Source organism: Triticum urartu, chromosome 4A (genome assembly GCF_056163025.1).
Source record: "Triticum urartu cultivar PI428250 chromosome 4A, HENAU_Tu73, whole genome shotgun sequence".
NCBI classification, from domain to species: Eukaryota; Viridiplantae; Streptophyta; class Magnoliopsida; order Poales; family Poaceae; genus Triticum; species Triticum urartu.
Window position 1 is genome coordinate 619145467 of NC_141876.1, and position 18126 is coordinate 619163592.

The window sequence follows — 18126 nt, forward strand, 5'->3', positions numbered from 1 at the left end:
CACATGCATACGCCCACCGATGATGCTAGACCTGTCACCGAGACGGGGGCTAGGCGGGAAGGACCTTATTTCATAGAGAGTCGTCGCTGTCTCGCCTTCCTAAGTAGGACACAAAACCTAAAAATCGCAAAGAACCATCTAAAAACGGACACTCCCGCCCCCCCGTCGGTAAGGGCCGGGATCCACCACGCCCCATGGTCCTAAGGCCATCAAACATGAGACAGACTGATGGCAATGCCGAAGGGAGACAGAAAACCCTAATATTTTTTGGGGAGGAGGACAGGGGCAGCTGCTTATTAGGTTTGTTGTTAGTAAAGATAATTATTTTGGAGGAGATGACAACAGACGATGTACTAGTACTAGAGATTGAGGAAAAGTGATTAACCACACCTTGGGTTTCGTGATGATGCGCTTTACCGATCAACTACGTCTTCTTCTTGTAGTGTATTAGTAATGCATAATAAAGTAATTAGTCGATGGATGGATCGCTTGGAGATTTAGCAATTAAGGCAGAAGACGTTAATCGCCCGCATAGTAATAGAGAAAGGAATCTGCTAAGCATGAAACACCAACGTCCGGTAAGAGCCCATGGCAACCCCGAACGCTTTGGACGACAAGTGAGTTTCGTGACACGAGACGAGAAGGACAACTTTGATGCTTTCGTTTATCTTTTAACGTAAAAATTGCCCCTGACTTGCCATCCTCTCGCTCCATCTCCGAACAATTGAAATGTTGGGTTGCCATGCTTAAAATCCGAACGTTTCTTACTGCCATAGAAAAAACAGAGTAAATAATAATAATGAGAAGAGAAAAGGAAAGAAAAGAAAAGAAAAGATGCGTCCTGCCTGCCTCTCCAGTCCTCCTCTTGGTCTTCATCCCCTTCCTTCCTTCCTTCCTCCTCCCCCTCTGCCGTCTGTGCATCCAATTTCAAATCCGCTCCTCCTCTCCGGCCACCCGCCCCCGGCCTCAACCGCGCCGACCACCAGTTCTCGCCTCGCCGCCGCCGCCGCCGCCGCCGCTCCTCTGTGCTGGAGCGGACCGGCGACTTGGCGGCGCGGCGCGGAGCGGAGCGGAGATCCACCCCGTCCGGACCTGCAACTTCCTTGGACGGTAAGGAACCCTAGCTTTCTTGGATGGTATTTTCCGACCACTAATCCCACCTTTCTTCCCCTGATTGCCGCCCCATGTTTATCCACCTTATATGCCACCTAGGGTTTACTCCCCTTCTTCTTCTACCTTATCTGCATCTGTATCTATGTATGTATTTTCTCCCCACCTGCCATGTTAATTTGGGGCAATCCTTATAAAACCACCGACGGATTCATTCATTCCTGTTTAATCCCCTTCCACCAATAATCTGTATACACTCCAGCAACCGCTGCTTACTTCATTTTGACTCCAATCCGTTCCTGGCAGACTGACTCAGTTGCTTTGATTGCTTGCTTGCACACACATCCACCCACTGATTTTTTTTTTCACTTGATACCTGTGGTGCTCTTTTTCGATGCATGTATGTATGTATCTATCTATCTATGTATGCAACCTCAACAAGCGACCTACTCTATTCCTACCAGGCAAATGGAAACAAACAGTGGAAGGACCATTACCCAATCTAGTCTAGTATATAAATTACATACAGTCTTGTATAGTTTCAGGTGTCCCCTCTTCATTCATTTCCTAGTCTAGACTTGTATACTTCTTGTTTACTAGGACCAACTTTTGTGCTTACTTCGGCGCCGCTGTTTACTTGCCTTTGACTCGAACCAATCCCTGGGTCTTGCTTCCTTGCTTGCACACCCTCTGATTTTTACAATACTTGTATGTATGTACGGAACCTCAACAAATATGCAATACAAGGAAATGGGAGGGAATAACATGTACTGCCTCTGTAAATAAATATAAGAGTGTTTATATCACTACTACTTTAGTGATCTAAACACTCTTATATTTCTTTACGGAGGGAGTATCTAGTGTAGGCTTCTATGGTTTCAGCTGTTCCTTACTAATGAATAAAGATCTTGTTCGTTTTCTGGCTGTATCTGACATACACTCTTGTGCTTGTTTGCTTCAGGTCAGGCTCACGTTTCCCTCCTGCCCGCCAACTCTTCAACGCACTGCTCCCAAACAGAAATGAAGCGTCAATGATATGAACCGCAACAACAATTGACAGAGCGCCATGGACCCCAGAAGGGACGCAGCTGCTGGCTCTGCGCCCCAGAGAGCCATGCACGCGCCATTGGTTTCATCTTCCACCGCTCCTCCCCGTGTTCCAGAGTACCTTGTGCCGGGCGCTGTCAAGCCTGTTCTCAACTACTCTATCCAGACCGGGGAGGAGTTCGCCCTCGAGTTCATGAGGGACCGCGCCATGTCCCAGAAGATCCTGGCCCCTGGTACGTCCGGAGACCAGAACGTTGCGGCAAGCGGTTACATGGACCTGAGAGGGATGCTTGGTGCCAGCCACACGGCATCAGAAACTGGTCCTGATATATTCATGCTCCAACCTATTGTTGATCCACGGCACAAGGAGCCCGAGAGAAAACCTGTTGCTCAGGTTCAGAATAGGAGCAGGCACTCATCAACCAGGTCGGTGCCTCGAGCTCTGTCAGGTGGTGATGGCAGCAGTCGGGGACTGTCTCATGGCTATGCTTCCTCTGATGCTTCGGATGCCTCAAAGAGAATCAAGTTCCTGTGCAGCTTTGGGGGCAAAATCTTGCCCCGGCCCAGTGACGGGAAGCTTAGGTATGTTGGTGGTGAGACGCGCATAATTCGAATCAGCAAGGACATTTCCTGGCAGGAGCTCAGACAAAAGACGTCTGCCATCTTCAACCAGCCCCACATCATCAAGTACCAGCTCCCTGGTGAAGACCTCGATTCTTTGATTTCGGTGTCGGGCGACGAGGATTTGACAAACATGATGGATGAGTTTGCCATGATTGAAAGTGAAGGAGGTTCTCAGAAGCTCCGTGTTTTTCTGTTTTCCTCGCTTGATTTTGACGATAACCTGGGTAGCATGGATGGTGATTCTGAGCTCCATTATGTTGTTGCTGTCAATGGAATAGATGTAGGATCAGGGAAGCCTTCAAGTGGCCATGGTTTAGCAAGCACATCCGTGAGTATGATGGATCAGTTCATTAATCTCAATAATGATAATGATCAGTCAAACCCAAACCAAGGCATGTCAGATTTTCATGGTATGCGTGGGCCATCTTTGGTGCCTGCTGCTACTGTACCAACTCCAACACCGCCAAGTTTATCCAGTGATTACACTGCAAATTTGCAGTCTTACCAAGGGCAGGAAATGCTGTACGCTCAGAGCTCTAGAGACAATTTCTATGACACTGAGAGACGCATCTCTATGCCTCTATCTGCGCCCTCAGATTATGGAGTAGCCTCTCAGTATGCGCCACATTCTGGGCCTGCATCTCTGGCAACTCCTGACCAGCGGTCTTATCAGGATGGCTTCATGATGCAAGGTTCTATAAATGATGCAAATCAGGCTTCCAAGAACACGCTGCATCAGAAAAGTGAAGTGGACTACTTCCAAACCCTTGAGAATTTGAGTGCTCCTGTGCTGCATAATGATCTGTCTGTTTCAAATAGCATGCATTTGGAAGTGCCCCCTGCTTCTTCGGCTCAAGAAGGCCGGACATCTTTTCTTCAACCAAGTGACAGTGGAAAGAGCTTAGAGCCTAGAGAGTTAAATGAAGATGACCGCCAGTCCTCTGGTGGAGCTTTTGCATCTGGATGTTCTGAATTTGAGTCTGACATGACCGATCATGGCTTCATGGATCCACAACCTGGTTCTGGGCGGACCTTCCACTCTGAACGAATCCCTCGGGAGCAAATGGAATCCCTGAATCGGTTGTCAAAATCTGATGATTCAGGTGCTCAGTTTCTAATACCCCAGTCTCAGTCTGGTGTGGCTAGAGAATCCATTGCAGAGGCTTCTGATTCTGTTGAAGGAGCTGAAAATTCAAATTCAGGGGCCCCATCACTGAACCTGAATGAACCGTCTGGCGATGATTCCCTAGCACAGTTTGAGAGAAACTTTGCCAAAGCTGTACCGCGGCCGAGTCAATTTGGTATAATCATACCTTCAGAAGAATCAGATGCTAAAATGATGTCTGAAAATCCTGTCGTTGAACAGCAACAGGCCAGTGAAAAGAGGGCAGTGGATGTCCCTAACATCATGAGTTCAGTTGAAAAGACTCCAGCTAAAGGTAATTTGAAAGCCACTACCACCAATAGAATGCAAAGTGCTAAGAAGCAGCTGGGAAGTGATGCTGCCATGGCACGTCGTGTTAGTTGGGAGGCTCCCAAGCCCGCGCCCCCCAATGATGTTAAACATGATCCAGCTGTGCCATCGTCCACCAGCACTGCTGGAGCTGTTGCAGATAGTGTATCTGCAGCTGCTAACTCAGAGAACAGAGATTTTTTTGTTGATATCAATGACCGCTTCCCCCCTGATATTCTTTCCGATTTCTTTGCAAAGGCGAAAGATGCAGCGCAGTCATCAACTCCTTTTAATGATCCTATTCTTAGCTTGAACATGCCAAACTATGAGCCTAAGAACTGGTCATTCTTCAGAAATCTTGCAAAGGATGAGTTCCCAAGCAAGAGTAATGACCAACAAGGCCTGGCAAAGATTGACGAAGGGATGTATGCATTCGCAGGAGCAGATAATGATGCAATCAGCATGAAGGGTTTGAGTCCTACCTACAATTTTGATGCTGAGAAGAAGGCAGAGCCTTCCATCATAGTTGCTGACGTTAGCAGCATGCCTCCAGCTTATGCCACGTCACATATTGACCATCTGCCAAAGATGGAGAGGAGTGTTGAAGCATTTCAAGTTGACAATCCATATCAACCTGTGGTGGACAATACGAATCTGCCTGCTCCAGATTTCGAGGTATGCATGTTTAGTAGAAGTCCACTGTCACTTTTGTCATCGCACTGTGTTGTCATATTTATGACTACTTTCATGGCTTCAGGAACCAAAGTTCGAAGAGGACAGAACTGCCGCACAAGTCATGGATGCTTCTCTTCGAGATTCTGATTTCGAACACTTGCAGGTATGGTGGTTTTGTGTTGGAAGAAACTTAACATTGTTTTGGCTAAATTCTCAAACCAGAATCATCTAAAGTCGCATGACGTTGCTATCTTTATTCATTGTTGTCAACATGTTTAAGTGTTATTACTAGCTCTGGAAAGACAATATTAGCATTTTCTGGGTGCATATATAATATCCAATGGTTCTGCCAACCAAAGGGCACATGACAACCTCTGTTACGAGCATGACCAGTGACATGCCAACAATGCTCACTTTTATTCTGTTGGGAACAAATATTTTAACAGATTATCAAGAATGAAGATCTCGAGGAGCTTAGGGAACTTGGTTCTGGTACTTTCGGAACTGTTTACCATGGGAAATGGAGAGGAACTGATGTGGCTATCAAGCGCATCAAGAAAAGCTGTTTTACAGGACGATCATCTGAGCAAGAAAGGCTGGTAAGCTCCTGAACCTGTGTTCAAGTTGTGTGTTAAGCATGCTAGTTTGATTTCCCCGCTTTTGTAGCATATAAACTATATATGACACTAGGCTCTGAATATGAAAGGTAGTTGCAGCATTACTAAACATAGCATTCTTGAAATCTGTGACTCGTATTATTAATGTGGTGTTATATACTACATCTGAAATTTCAGCAGAAAGGAGAGGTTGGGTGCTGTAATGATGCTCTAAATAAACATTGTGGTTTCTAGGCACAAGAATTCTGGCGAGAAGCTGAGATTCTGTCAAAGCTTCATCATCCAAACGTTGTAGCGTTCTATGGCGTGGTTAAGGACGGGCCGGGTGGCACCCTGGCGACGCTGACTGAGTTCATGGTTAATGGTTCTCTTCGGCATGTCTTGCAGCGGAAGGACAAGTAAGCAAGCTCTTCCTGGTGTTTTTCTTGTATTTGCCCTTCTCTGGATCTGATAAAACATATAAATAACTAAGCGAAAAAGTAATAATCTCTTGCATAACCTGAAAGGTGTCCTGATCTCCGCAAGCGGCTGATCATAGCGATGGACGCGGCGTTCGGGATGGAGTACCTGCACTCGAAGAACATTGTGCATTTCGACCTGAAGTGCGACAACCTGCTGGTGAACCTGAGGGACCACGCACGCCCTATCTGCAAAGTAAGCCTAGTTTCCATTCCATCCACTTAAAAACAGTGTTGTGGCGACCTCCTGTTGAGTAAATTACTAACTGTCGTTGTGTCCAGGTGGGTGATTTTGGGCTGTCGAAAATCAAGAGGAACACCTTGGTTTCGGGCGGCGTGAGGGGGACGCTCCCCTGGATGGCTCCAGAGTTACTCAATGGGAGCAGCAGCAAGGTGTCTGAGAAGGTAAGACCGTGACGCGTCATTCATAGATATTGTTCTGCTGTTATATATCTAGGTGCCGCCTGTTCTTGGTTGACTGGGCCAGTTGAGAGTTTGGTTAGCAAGAAGTTAAACTCGCAGTGGATAAATAGAGTATATAACAGAGAGAGTGTTTTTTTGGCATAATGGATGCAGGTGGATGTGTTCTCGTTCGGTATCGTCTTGTGGGAGATCCTGACCGGGGAGGAGCCCTATGCCAATATGCACTATGGCGCAATAATAGGTATGCTGATGATTCTCTTCCTGGAGCTGTCTTTGTTCTTGCCCAATTTCTTTGTAATATACTGCTAGCGTTTATATAAGCTGTGGTGCTTGGTTGATGGGTGGATCTATTTTGGCAGGTGGCATCGTGAACAACACGCTGCGTCCGCCGGTGCCGGCCAACTGCGGGCCAGACTGGAGGAGGCTGATGGAGCAGTGCTGGTCGCCAGACCCGTCGCAGCGGCCGGCCTTCACGGAGATCGCGGCGCGGCTGCGGTCCATGTCGGCTGCGGCCAACCAGCAGGCCAAGGCGGCCGCGGCGGCGGCCAAGTAGAAGAAGAAGAAATCGCCGGCTGTGTCTGGGTTCGGGTTCGGGTTCTGGTTCTGGTGATTGGTGGGAGGAATGTATGCTCTACTAGTTGCGGTTGTGGCTGTGGTGGAGTCTCTGGTGTATGTAATGTCTGTCTGTCTGTCTGTTATAGAGCTGTGAGTGTAAAAATATTGGTGAGATGAATGAATGAAATGAATCGTGTCCTCAGTCGGGTGTAAAAATTATACACACACTATGTATTATTATTATAAACAATAATTATATATATTATTATTATCTATATATAAGTTGATATATATAAGTCGATCCAAAGTGAATTTCATTTTGTTTGTTTTTTGTTTTCGAATGGAAATATAAATGTTTGATAATCTGGTGCGTCGTTGGGTAAAACAACGACGAGAGCCAAAGCCGGCCGGCAAGCGGGCAGGCAGGTGGGACCCAGCTGTCAGCCACCACCGCCGTTCGGTTGCCACCGGCTTGTGCTTGGTAGCTACTCTTCTCGGCTAGGACAGGCCCGGCCCAACCCTAGCCCGACACCGACCCGACCCGCGCGGCTCGCAGAGAGAGAGAGAGAGAGAGAGAGAGAGAGAGAGAGAGCCAAGCCACCGCACCGCTCCGAGGGAGGAAGGATCGAAGAGGGATCCCGGCGGCCGGAGAGGCCATGGCACAGAGGAGCAACTGGGAGGCGGACAAGATGTATGTATCCAATCTCCTCCTCCGTTTCTAGTCTAGTTCCTATCGAATCGAATCGAATCAAATCGAAATTGAAATTGAAATTGAGTTCAATTTTGGGGGGATTGGGGGTTGCAGGCTGGACGTGTACATCTACGATTACTTGGTGAAGCGCAACCTCCACAACTCCGCCAAGGCCTTCATGAACGAGGGCAAGGTCGCCACCGATCCCGTCGGTACGTTTCTAGTATCTTCCTTCCTCTCCTTCCCCTTCCCTTTCCGAGGGATTCTTCTTCTCTAGTCACCCCAGTAGCAGTAGTAGGCATCTAATAATAGATAGATACAGTACATGCTAAAACCAATCCCCTGCCCTTCATTGGGGGAAAACAGAGACAAAAAAGATGTAAGGTAACCATTTATAGATAGATGTGCGTGTGTGTTTCCCCCCAAGCCACTCACTACAACACAACAGATAGATATATATGTGCATCTTTTCTTTCCTGTCACCACGCCACCCCCACCCAAAATTCACACCAACCGAAACACCTGCCTGTACAACCAGGAGGAATATGTACCAGTACTACTAGTAACTCATCTGTCACCTAATTAATGGCTAATGCTTGTCTGCTTTCGGTTCCGTTTCCGTTCCGCAGCGATCGACGCCCCGGGAGGCTTCCTCTTCGAGTGGTGGTCCATCTTCTGGGACATCTTCGACGCCAGGACAAGGGACAAGCCCCAACAAGGAGGAGGAGCCGGGGCCGCAGCCGCGCCTTCTATGGACGTATGCCATTACTTCCTCCATGCCCATCTTCTTTCTACATTGCGTCACTTATTATTATTATGCCTTACCCTGCTTTTAACAAGGATTTACTTGATACCATCCCACACCACACCTGTACCTGTACCTGCACCTGCACGTTGATGTTACTATGTCAAACAGGACGTGCTATAGCGTTTATTCTTGGCCTGCGACGGTAATAATGTGTGACTTCAATGCGGATTCAACCTATCTTCCTTCTTTTGCTAAAATGCTGTTGGTAGCTAGCTCTTCAGCTCAGCATCCACTTTTATAATTATCCGTTCCATTTTTGCTGAAATTCTATTACTTAATAGCTGGGAAGCAACTAGCATTCTACCATAAATATCCTGCTCTGTAATACCTACTCTGTATGTACACAAGCTTATGCTTACTGTCATGTGATCCGATGCTACTATGGCCAACTCACAGTGACCTCAAGAGTGCAAAAAGAAAAACAGAGCGCCCGCAATAGGAGGCATTAACTATTTCAAAGTGGAATGTGGCATGCATAATCTGGCAAAGTAGTAAAAACTGACCAGAGAGTGTGACTAGATGTCTAAGTGCACTGACACTGAATTAGGCCGTAACATGGATACTGCGTGTAACTTACTCAGAATGCTACTGTCTTTTTTTTTCCTATCTGTGAAATGTGAATGTGGTATCTGCATTCTGTGTATCAAGTTTAATGGTATGTCAAGAAGTCACATGTGCTGCTCATTGTATATGCTTTTGTATTTATATGGAATTCTTTGTGGTGCACTAGATGAAGTCAAGGGAGCACCAGATGAGACTCCAGCTATTACAACAGCAGAATGCCCACTTGCAGAGACGGGATCCAAATCAACCGGCCCTTAATGGTGCTATGAACTCTGATGTATCAGCTGTTCTGGCCTCTAAATTGATGGAAGGAATGAGGAATCACAATCCCATGGACTCCGAGGCATCACAGCAGCTCTTTGATGCAAATAGGATGGCTCTTCTCAAGTCAGCAGCTAACCAAACTGGGTAGGTTTTCAGCAATTCATTCCAGCACCGACTAAAGCTTTGGTGAGATTCTGACTAAGCCTTTTGTCCATTCAGGCAACTTCAGGGCAGCTCGGTCAATATGGCAGCTCTGCAGCAGCAGCTTCAGTCAAGAAACCAGCAAGTTGTAATGCATACTGTCTTCTCTAACTCATTTCTATTCACAGTTCCTCTGCACCTTTTTGCTGCTTCCTAATATTCTACTCAACTATTTTCAAGGACATCAAAGGTGATGGTGCTACTCAACAAAGAACAATGCCTACAGACCCTTCTGCATTATACGGAGCAGCCATGCTGCAATCAAAATCTGGGTTAGCCGCTTCTGGTGAGTAATATCCTGAGATGATATACGTACTGCTGCTCATTGTGTCTCTTGATGTAGAAAACTCATGGTACTGATGGAAGACCCATTATGTGTCCATATCGGGTGTCCTAGTGAAAATTGCATCACGAGTTCTATTGTTTTTACCCATTAGTACCTTTTCGGCTTGCTGTGGCTAGTACTATCATATTCATACTCAAGTGTTTGTTGATTTAGATGTGAGCATACAGCTATTTAGCTTGCACATTAAACTCACGACAAACACCCTGAAATTAAATTGGCTGAGATTTGTAGAACTATATGACAAACGATGAAAATAATTTCAGTAAATGGCCGAAGGTGTTTTTTCTGATCCATCTTCCTCCACTTAGGGCTAAATCAAGGAGTTGGGAGTGTGCCACTGAAAGGCTGGCCGCTAACAGTGAGTTTGCTGACATCTCTTTACTCTTCTTTACTTTTCTTATTGAAAGCTCATCTGTTTTTGTTGTTGGCTGAAGGTCCCAGGTATCGATCAACTCCGGTCAACTTTAGGAGCACAGAAGCAGTTGATGACATCTCCAAACCAATTTCAAATTTTATCACCACAACAGCAAATGATGGCTCAAGCACAAACACAGAATGAGCTTGCTAGAATGGGTTCTCCAGCTCATTCTGGTTCACCAAAGGTTCGGCCAGATGAACACGAGTATATGATGAAGGTCAGTATACAATTGGTACTGAGAAACTTGATACATGTCAAGTCCATTATAAGTCTGACAATTCTAACGAACTATAGTTCACTATCAATCAAATTACATTGTTCTACAAATATGTTCACTGTTTAAATAAAATGTTCTATATTTTCTGGAAAGATGTTCTGCATTTTACTGGTACTTTCTTTCCACTGTTTTTCTGTTTAGGAATAGTATGGATGATTCTATAATTTCACTTTTATGCCTTCCTATGGCACCCTATGCATGTTATGATTGACTATTATACAATATTTGCTATCTGTTAGTTGAAGATGGCCCAGATGCAGCAGTCCTCGGGTCACCGGATGATGGAATTGCAACAACAGCAGCAGCACCACCACCAGCAACAGCAGCAACAACATCAACATCAACAGCAACAACAGCAGCAGCAACAGCAACAGCAGCAACAACAGCAGCAGCAGCAACAACAACAGCAGCAGCAGGTGGTCTGAGTAATTACCTTGAGATGTTTCTTAAGTTTTATAGCTCCATACGTGTGATACCTAAGCGTGTCAATTATTCTTGATATCCAGAATAGTAGAAAGCGGAAGCCAACTTCTTCTGGGGCAGCTAATAGTACCGGCACAGGAAATACCGTTGGGCATTCTCCACCCTCAACTCCATCAACTCATACTCCTGGTGGTGGAATACCAGTAGCTAGCAACGTGAACATTGCGCAGAAAAGTTCAATGGTTTGTGGCGCGGATGGAACAAGTGGTTTTGCTTCATCCTCTAATCAGATGGTACTATTATTATGCGTATACTGCTCTGCTGTTTCAATTTTTGGTTGTCAGTTTGTTGTGCTCAAACAACTTTTGTTACTGACAGGATAATTTGGATAGTTTCGTTGATTTTGAAGATAACGTCGATTCATTTTTGTCAAATGATGATGGGGATGGTCGAGACATATTCGCTGCATTGAAGAAAGGGCCCTCGGAGCAGGAGTCCCTGAAAAGTAAATATTTTAAGCTTTTGAGCTGTGTCGCAAACTTCAGCCCTGAAAAAGTATAATCATTATAAACCGTTCATTCTTTTGTAGGTCTTTCTTTGAGTGAGGTTGCTAATAACCGTGCAAGCAACAACAAGGTTGTTTGCTGTCACTTCTCTACAGACGGGAAGTTACTTGCTAGCGCCGGTCATGAGAAAAAGGTAAGCTGTGTAAACTCACACGTAGATGCGAGTTAACAATTTATTTTGTAAATTCCTTCCTTGTGCCAGAGCGTTCAAATCATTAACAATCAGTTTCCTTCTTTTAAGAATATTAGGATTTTATAAGTAGAATTTACCTTTAATATTGGCACAAGAATCACTGTTAACAGTACTTGTTATTGCTAACTCCAGCCACGATTGTTTTCAGTAATAAAATATTTATCTCATATTTCTTCTGCCGTACCATACACCGGCACCTGCATCTTATTCTGTTTATCGCTGGAGATGCAATATTATTACCCTTTCACCCACCTTGACCTGCAATGTTGACATGTAATTTTGTTATTGCTTTGCGTCTCTGATAGAAAATTAGGCCGTTGTAAAGCAGTTTATATTTTCTTATATGTGATGTTTCTATGGTACTGTAGGTCTTCCTCTGGAATATGGACAATTTTAGCATGGATACTAAACCAGAAGAACATACAAACTTTATAACAGACATAAGATTCAGACCGAATTCGACTCAGTTGGCTACTTCATCTTCTGATGGAACTGTTCGACTATGGAATGCAGCCGAGGTATTTTCTTCTACTTTTTTTTATGCGTTTCTCATTAGTAATTCTTACTTTCCTTATTTGCTGCAAGTTCCGGCCTTTTGGTGCTTTTCACTGCCTACCATTGACACTGAAATTTAAACTTTTGCGCTTTTGATTGTGGCAAGAGATCACTGCAAACTTGTGTTACAAACTCCATAGAAGGGGAATACCATAGAAGGTCTTTTATAGAGGAAGTGTAAATCATGCTCTCCTATTTGTTAGTGTAAAAGGGGAACACCTTTGTCTCTTTTTCAGTAAGCGCCAAGCTTATGTAACTCCATGGAACACTTATATCTTAAATGCAAAAATCTCAACTGAATATCTAAGACTTACTGGTACCTTTAATTGCAATGTTTGATTATTCAAAGCATGTGGTACTTGCTAGATGTAAACTATATTCTGCAATCTGAAATAATATTGTGCCAGGACATCATTTGTCGTGGTTGTCCAAGAACATTTACTTATGGCATAAGCTACTATACAGGACCTTCAGGCTGTCTAACCAATTTAAATTCATTGGGTAGAAGCTGATCTTAAGGTAAAGCGGTCTAGTACTGTTCATGATTATGGAGTCCAGTCGGTTGACACAACTGTTCAAGTTTAGGAATCCAGACTCCAGTAATCAAATTGCAAGTCAAGTACCGTTCATGATTATGGAGTCTAATGGGTTAAGGCTGATCAGAAGTTAAAGTGGTCTGTTCTTTGGGCCAGACAGAAATTGATGGTGGATTTAGTTTGATTTTTTTATTACAGAGCGACCCAGTAACCCTAGTTCTTTTGCTTTCTGTTGTTTTTTGATACACATGATTGTTGATTGGACGCAGACAGGTTTAGTCAGATTGAGCTTGAACATAACATATATGTTTAGTATACAGTTGGTTGATCTAATTGTAGGGAACCAAACTTCACGCATTAATTTGCTAATCATGTGCACATATTGATGATGTGACTGATTTTTTATGGACCTATGTTTCACTTCACCATGTTAGTATTGACTGCCAGATACCTAAATCCATTATTTTCTTCATTTTGCAGCGAACCGGCGCATTGCAAATTTTTCTTGGGCATTCCTCCCATGTAACATCGGTAGATTTTCACCCAAAATTGACAGAGATTCTATGCTCGTGTGACGACAATGGAGAGATCCGGTTCTGGACAGTTGGTCAAAATGCGGCTTCACGCGTGTCCAGGGTTTGTCTCTAGCGCATGACGTTTATAGATGACATCATTTCAGTGACAATAATAATAATAATACTTGAATTGTACATGAATGGATACAGGTGAAACAGGGCGGTACTGGTAGGGTGAGGTTTCAGCCTCGGATCGGAAAGCTCCTTGCGGTGGCAGCAGGAAACACGGTGAACATGATTGATATCGACACGGACACGAGTTTACATTCGCAGGCAAAGGTAATCAAGAATTGCACGGCGGTCGTGATGTTTGTGCAACGTGAGGAGAGGAGGTAGTTGTTCACCATTGAATTATTTTTAAAATTATTTAGGTTCACACTAGTGAGGTAAACTGCATCTGCTGGGACGAAACGGGCGAGTATTTGGCGTCGGCGAGCCAGGACAGCGTGAAGGTGTGGTCGGTGGCGTCAGGGCAGTGCATCCACGAGCTGAGGTCGCACGGGAACCAGTACCAGTCATGCATATTCCATCCGAGATACCCGAAAGTTTTGATCGTTGGTGGTTACCAGGTAAGCAAGCATTGACATGGTTGCTGCAAATTCTGAATAATAATAATAATAATAAGGTGGTGTATAGCACAAGAGAGGCAAACATGTGATGCGATGTGATAATGCAGACGGTGGAGCTGTGGAGCGTGGCGGATAACCAGAGGAACGTGGTCCCGGCGCACGAGGGGCTGATAGCGGCGCTGGCGCACTCCCCGCTGACGGGGTCGATTGCGTCGGCGAGCCACGACAGATGGGTGAAGCTGTGGAAGTAGGAGATTGGTTGTAAAGACGAAGCTTGTGGGGGGAGAGATTGGAAGTGGAGCACAAGGCAGCAAGCAAATACATGCATACTAGTAACTACTAGTATCTTTTCACCTTTGTTTACCCTGTCCGTCTGTTGTGGAGGGGAGGGGGTGGTATGTACCTACCTAGATGAAGGAATGAAACGAGGAAGCAAGTTTGCAGCTGAGTGAGAGAAAGACGAGTTATTTTGTGTAATTAGACATCGGTCCATCAATATTAATTTTATTAGTGGAAAGAAGCGTGCTATTTAATTAATTTTGTTTTTAAATTTAGTGGGAGAGAGAATTGTTGAAAGAGAATGCAGCTGTAAAAGTAAGCAATGGCTGCAAATATGATGAATTTTCATTCATTCATCCATCCATCCATCCATGAGACATACCCGCAGAGAGAAGGCCTACCACATTCGTCTGTCATATGCTTGTTGCATCCAATTTATGGACACTGCTTACTTGCCTAGCAATTACTCTGAAGAAGTTGCATCATCCGATGTCGACGATTCTGATGAAGATGCTGCCGGTGACGGCGCGGGGCTGAAGGCGATGCCGCCGGCTCCTCGGAGGGGGTGAAGAAGGTCCGGCAGCGGCGGCGGCTTGGGGAGATCGTCGGGGTTGGGGTGGTCGGGCGGGATGCCGTTGTCGATGCTCATGATGCCGATGCCGCCGGCCCCGGCGCAGGCGCTGGCGCAGGACATGTGGCACACCACCACCCACCCGGTGCACCCCTCCAGGCACGTGTCCCGGCATTTCTGGGCGTCCCCCAGCTGCGCCGTCGCCGGAGACGGCCGGCCAAGCAGCACCAGTAGCAACACCAGCATCATGCAACCCCTGCTGCTGGTCGCCGTCGGCGTCGTTGTCATCTGGTTCGCGGCGGTGTTTGCCGGCGAGCGAGCTAGCTCCCAAGGATCCCTCCATCGGCCCTCTTATATTATATACGCATGCATGCGTGCGTTTATTTGGGCACCGTAACGTCCGGACGTTCACAAACCTTTTTCAACTTTTGGGAGGGAGAAGTCAATCCATTTGCAGCATGCCTTATTTATGCGTCTCTCATGCGTTTTTTAATTTTTCCGTGCGCGTTTCTTTCTACGCGACCAAAACCTACCCTTTTTTTTTGCGGGTTATTATAGCCAGCTCAGCTGCATATATAATTCACTAGATTTTCTTTCAACATCCGCAAAATTCAGTGTACGCTACAGGCCACCCAATGTGAGTTAGCTAGGAACTGATTTTCAACTGTTGCTTTCCTACGTGGGGCTGCATGCATGCTTGCTAGTAGCTAATTCTATCATTTGTATGTGTACTTGCGAGCTACCACTGCATACAGTACAGATATGCATAATTGCATTCTTGTGGCTCAGTTGGTACTGATGATGACATGTTAACATGCATGATGCTGCATCTATATCTTGCAGTAGCTTAGAGTTCTCTACCTACACGACACATGGGTCCAGTCCACTCCACTCCACGAAAGCCCAACATTTGAAATGGATACTTGAACCATACATCATGCCCAACCATGCTTTTTTCCTTACTCCCTCTAACCCCTTTGGAACAAAGGAAAATCCTAACAAAAAATTGTATGATTAAATTCGTATGGAAGAACAAATCCTATGGTGCTGTTTGAAATAAATAAAGGAATGGCTCATCAAGATCCCTTCTCATAAAACTAGGAATTCTGCAGGAAACAAACATGAGGTAGGTCTTACCTCAATTCAGAGGTTAATGTGGGAAACCAAATAAAAAACTATTGATCCAGTTTACGTGGAAACCTCAAACCCAGATCGAAAATGTTGGTGCAATGATAGGCCCCTTATGTTTTGAAGTTTATTGACATAAACAGTATGAGACTTATGTGTTTTCTAGTGCACACAGAGTTACATGTCCTTGAGATATCAAGGAGTTTGATGAAAACGACAAAGATAATCTCCCTGCGTTGCAGCGAAGGTTATCACCGAAGATGATGTTAGCAAGAGTGACCCCTAAAAATTGCTGAAGTGAAGCAATTGGTTCGGTGTCTGTCCGAAGAAAATGACTGCGTCCGAGGAGAATGAAGACAAAGTGAAGACGTAGCATTTGTTTCGCTGTTCTTCTTCTTTTCATTGAGTCATAGCACCACCGTACTATTAAGAGGGGTGTAGCGCTCGAAACTTTGATTCACTGATGCTAAACCCAAATCCTATGGAAGTTGTGAGAGAAATCTCTGTGTGTTCCGAGCAAATACTTGCCAGCAAGAGACTGCGATCTTCGCCGCGAGAGATTTGTCTCAGACCGAGGAGTTAGCATTACTTGCTCCTCAAGTAATGTTATCCTTGCTCCAAAATCCGACCGTTGCAAACGTGTCGGTTGGCCATTGGCTGGACCGCGTGTCCAAAATGGTCATTTCCCATCCGGGAAGGCTACGGCTATAAATAGACACCCCGCACCGGCTTTGTCCGGCGACTGTCCGTTTGATTCTGAGAAGATTGTTGAGCAACCCCCTCTCTGAGCGATCTGAGTTTAAAATCCACCGAGAGAAAACCCCTAGAGACGAAGAATTAGATAGTGGTTAGCATCACTCGAATCTATGTCCAGTATGCTCCTCCTATTACTCTTGAGAGCTACAAACTCTCTAGACGGTCAGGTGTCAATTTCTTCAGAGACCAAGAGTAGTTGTGGTTCTCGAAGAAGTCTGTGAAGGTTTGGAGATCGCCTCAAGTATCTACCACGAGTAATCGGCATTGGTTGACGAATCAATTGTCGAGGAGAACAGGGAGAAGAGAGTTTATCTTTCGTGTTAAGTCACAACCCCTCCAACCAGACGTAGTCCTTGTGCAGAAGGACGAACTGGTCAAACAAATATCCTGTCGCCATCGAGCACCACCAGTTATCCCTTCTACCTATGTTTATCTTCAACATATTTTACTTCGTGAGTTCTATTTCGTTGCTTGCTTAGTTTCCATTTGGTACTTAGTTTTAGCTCGTTGTAGTTTGTTTTTCATTCGTTCCGCTGCTGGGTGAAGGAAATATGCCCTAGAGGCAATAATAAAGATGTTATTTATATTTCCTTATATCATGATAAATGTTTATTATTCATGCTAGAACTGTATTAACCGGAAACTTGATACATGTGTGAATACATAGACAAAACAAAGTGTCCCTAGTATGCCTCTACTTGACTAGCTCGTTCATCTAAGATGGTTAAGTTTCCTGACCATAGACATGTGTTGTCATTTGATGAACGGGATCACATCATTAGGAGAATGATGTGATGGACAAGACCCATCCGTTAGCTTAGCATGTTGATCGTTCAGTTTTATTGCTATTGCTTTCTTCATGACTTATACATGTTCCTCTGACTATGAGATTATGTAACTCCCGAATACCGGAGGAACACCTTGTGTGCTATCAAACGTCACAACGTAACTGGGTGATTGTAAAGATGCTCTACAGGTGTCTCCGATGATGTTTGTTGAGTTGGCATAGATCAAGATTAAGATTTGTCACTCCGTGTATCGGAGAGGTATCTCTCGGACCTTTCGGTAATGATCATCACTATAAGCCTTGCAAGCAATGTGACTAATGAGTTAGTTACAGTATGATGCATTACGGAACGAGTAAAGAGACTTGCCGGTAACGAGATTGAACTAGGTATGATGATACCGATGATCGAATCTCGGGCAAGTAACATACCGATGATAAAGGGAACAATGTATCTTGTTATGCGGTTTGACCGATAAAGATCTTCGTAAAATATGCAGGAGCCAATATGAGCATCCAGGTTCCGCTATTGGTTATTGACCGGAGATGTGTCTCGGTCATGTATACATAGTTCTCGAACCCGTAGGGTCCGCACGCTTAACGTTTAATGACGATTTGTATTATGAGTTATGTGATTTGATGACCGAAGTTTGTTCGGAG

General features: G+C 45.0%; 3 protein-coding genes across 6 annotated transcripts; 2 read left to right on the forward strand and 1 right to left on the reverse strand.

Moving 5' to 3' along the window:
• The first annotated feature begins 875 nt into the window (after nt 1-875).
• On the forward strand, nt 876-7258 carry LOC125550109 (RAF-like serine/threonine-protein kinase 20). 2 transcript variants are annotated; one of them, XM_087519349.1, is made up of 10 exons: nt 876-1110; nt 2072-4220; nt 4674-4909; nt 4992-5072; nt 5356-5508; nt 5761-5924; nt 6033-6180; nt 6267-6389; nt 6561-6648; nt 6767-7258. In XM_087519349.1, exons 2-10 carry the CDS (start codon nt 2177-2179, stop codon nt 6958-6960), a joined length of 3231 nt encoding a protein of 1076 aa, XP_087375475.1. In that variant the 5' UTR covers nt 876-1110; nt 2072-2176; the 3' UTR covers nt 6961-7258. The 2 variants fall into 2 exon arrangements, with proteins under 2 accessions (XP_087375475.1, XP_087375474.1); XM_087519348.1 differs by having other exon boundaries at nt 2072-4909.
• Nucleotides 7259-7542: 284 nt separating this feature from the next.
• LOC125550110 (transcriptional corepressor LEUNIG_HOMOLOG) lies at nt 7543-14502 on the forward strand. Of its 3 annotated transcripts, none has more exons than XM_048713021.2 (17): nt 7543-7653; nt 7768-7865; nt 8283-8410; nt 9192-9433; nt 9509-9578; nt 9671-9776; nt 10145-10194; nt 10271-10471; nt 10771-10947; nt 11038-11247; nt 11333-11459; nt 11544-11653; nt 12082-12231; nt 13285-13440; nt 13530-13658; nt 13751-13948; nt 14056-14502. In XM_048713021.2, the coding sequence occupies exons 1-17, from the start codon at nt 7619-7621 to the stop codon at nt 14197-14199; spliced, it is 2331 nt and encodes a 776-aa protein (XP_048568978.1). In that variant the 5' UTR covers nt 7543-7618; the 3' UTR covers nt 14200-14502. The 3 variants fall into 3 exon arrangements, with proteins under 3 accessions (XP_048568978.1, XP_048568979.1, XP_048568980.1); XM_048713022.2 differs by having other exon boundaries at nt 9509-9575; XM_048713023.2 differs by having other exon boundaries at nt 9198-9433.
• A 52-nt stretch (nt 14503-14554) lies between these two features.
• LOC125550111 (uncharacterized) lies at nt 14555-15146 on the reverse strand. The gene has a single exon (XM_048713024.2). The coding sequence runs from the start codon at nt 15084-15086 to the stop codon at nt 14691-14693; it is 396 nt and encodes a 131-aa protein (XP_048568981.1). The 5' UTR covers nt 15087-15146; the 3' UTR covers nt 14555-14690.
• Between the last annotated feature and the right edge of the window lie 2980 nt (nt 15147-18126).

What these genes read in the sequence shown, in the direction of transcription:
- LOC125550109 (XM_087519348.1), top strand. Translation starts at nt 2,177, where the DNA reads ATGGACCCCAGAAGGGACGCAGCTGCTGGCTCTGCGCCCCAGAGAGCC. An exon ending in CATCTGAGCAAGAAAGGCTG is followed by an intron (nt 5,509 to 5,760) that starts GTAAGCTCCTGA and finishes TGTGGTTTCTAG; the next exon opens with GCACAAGAATTCTGGCGAGA. An exon ending in GCACTATGGCGCAATAATAG is followed by an intron (nt 6,649 to 6,766) that starts GTATGCTGATGA and finishes CTATTTTGGCAG; the next exon opens with GTGGCATCGTGAACAACACG.
- LOC125550110 (XM_048713021.2), top strand. Translation starts at nt 7,619, where the DNA reads ATGGCACAGAGGAGCAACTGGGAGGCGGACAAGAT. An exon ending in ATCTGGGTTAGCCGCTTCTG is followed by an intron (nt 9,777 to 10,144) that starts GTGAGTAATATC and finishes TCCTCCACTTAG; the next exon opens with GGCTAAATCAAGGAGTTGGG. An exon ending in GACTATGGAATGCAGCCGAG is followed by an intron (nt 12,232 to 13,284) that starts GTATTTTCTTCT and finishes TTCATTTTGCAG; the next exon opens with CGAACCGGCGCATTGCAAAT.
- LOC125550111 (XM_048713024.2), bottom strand. Translation starts at nt 15,086, where the DNA reads ATGACAACGACGCCGACGGCGACCAGCAGCAGGGGTTGCATGATGCTG.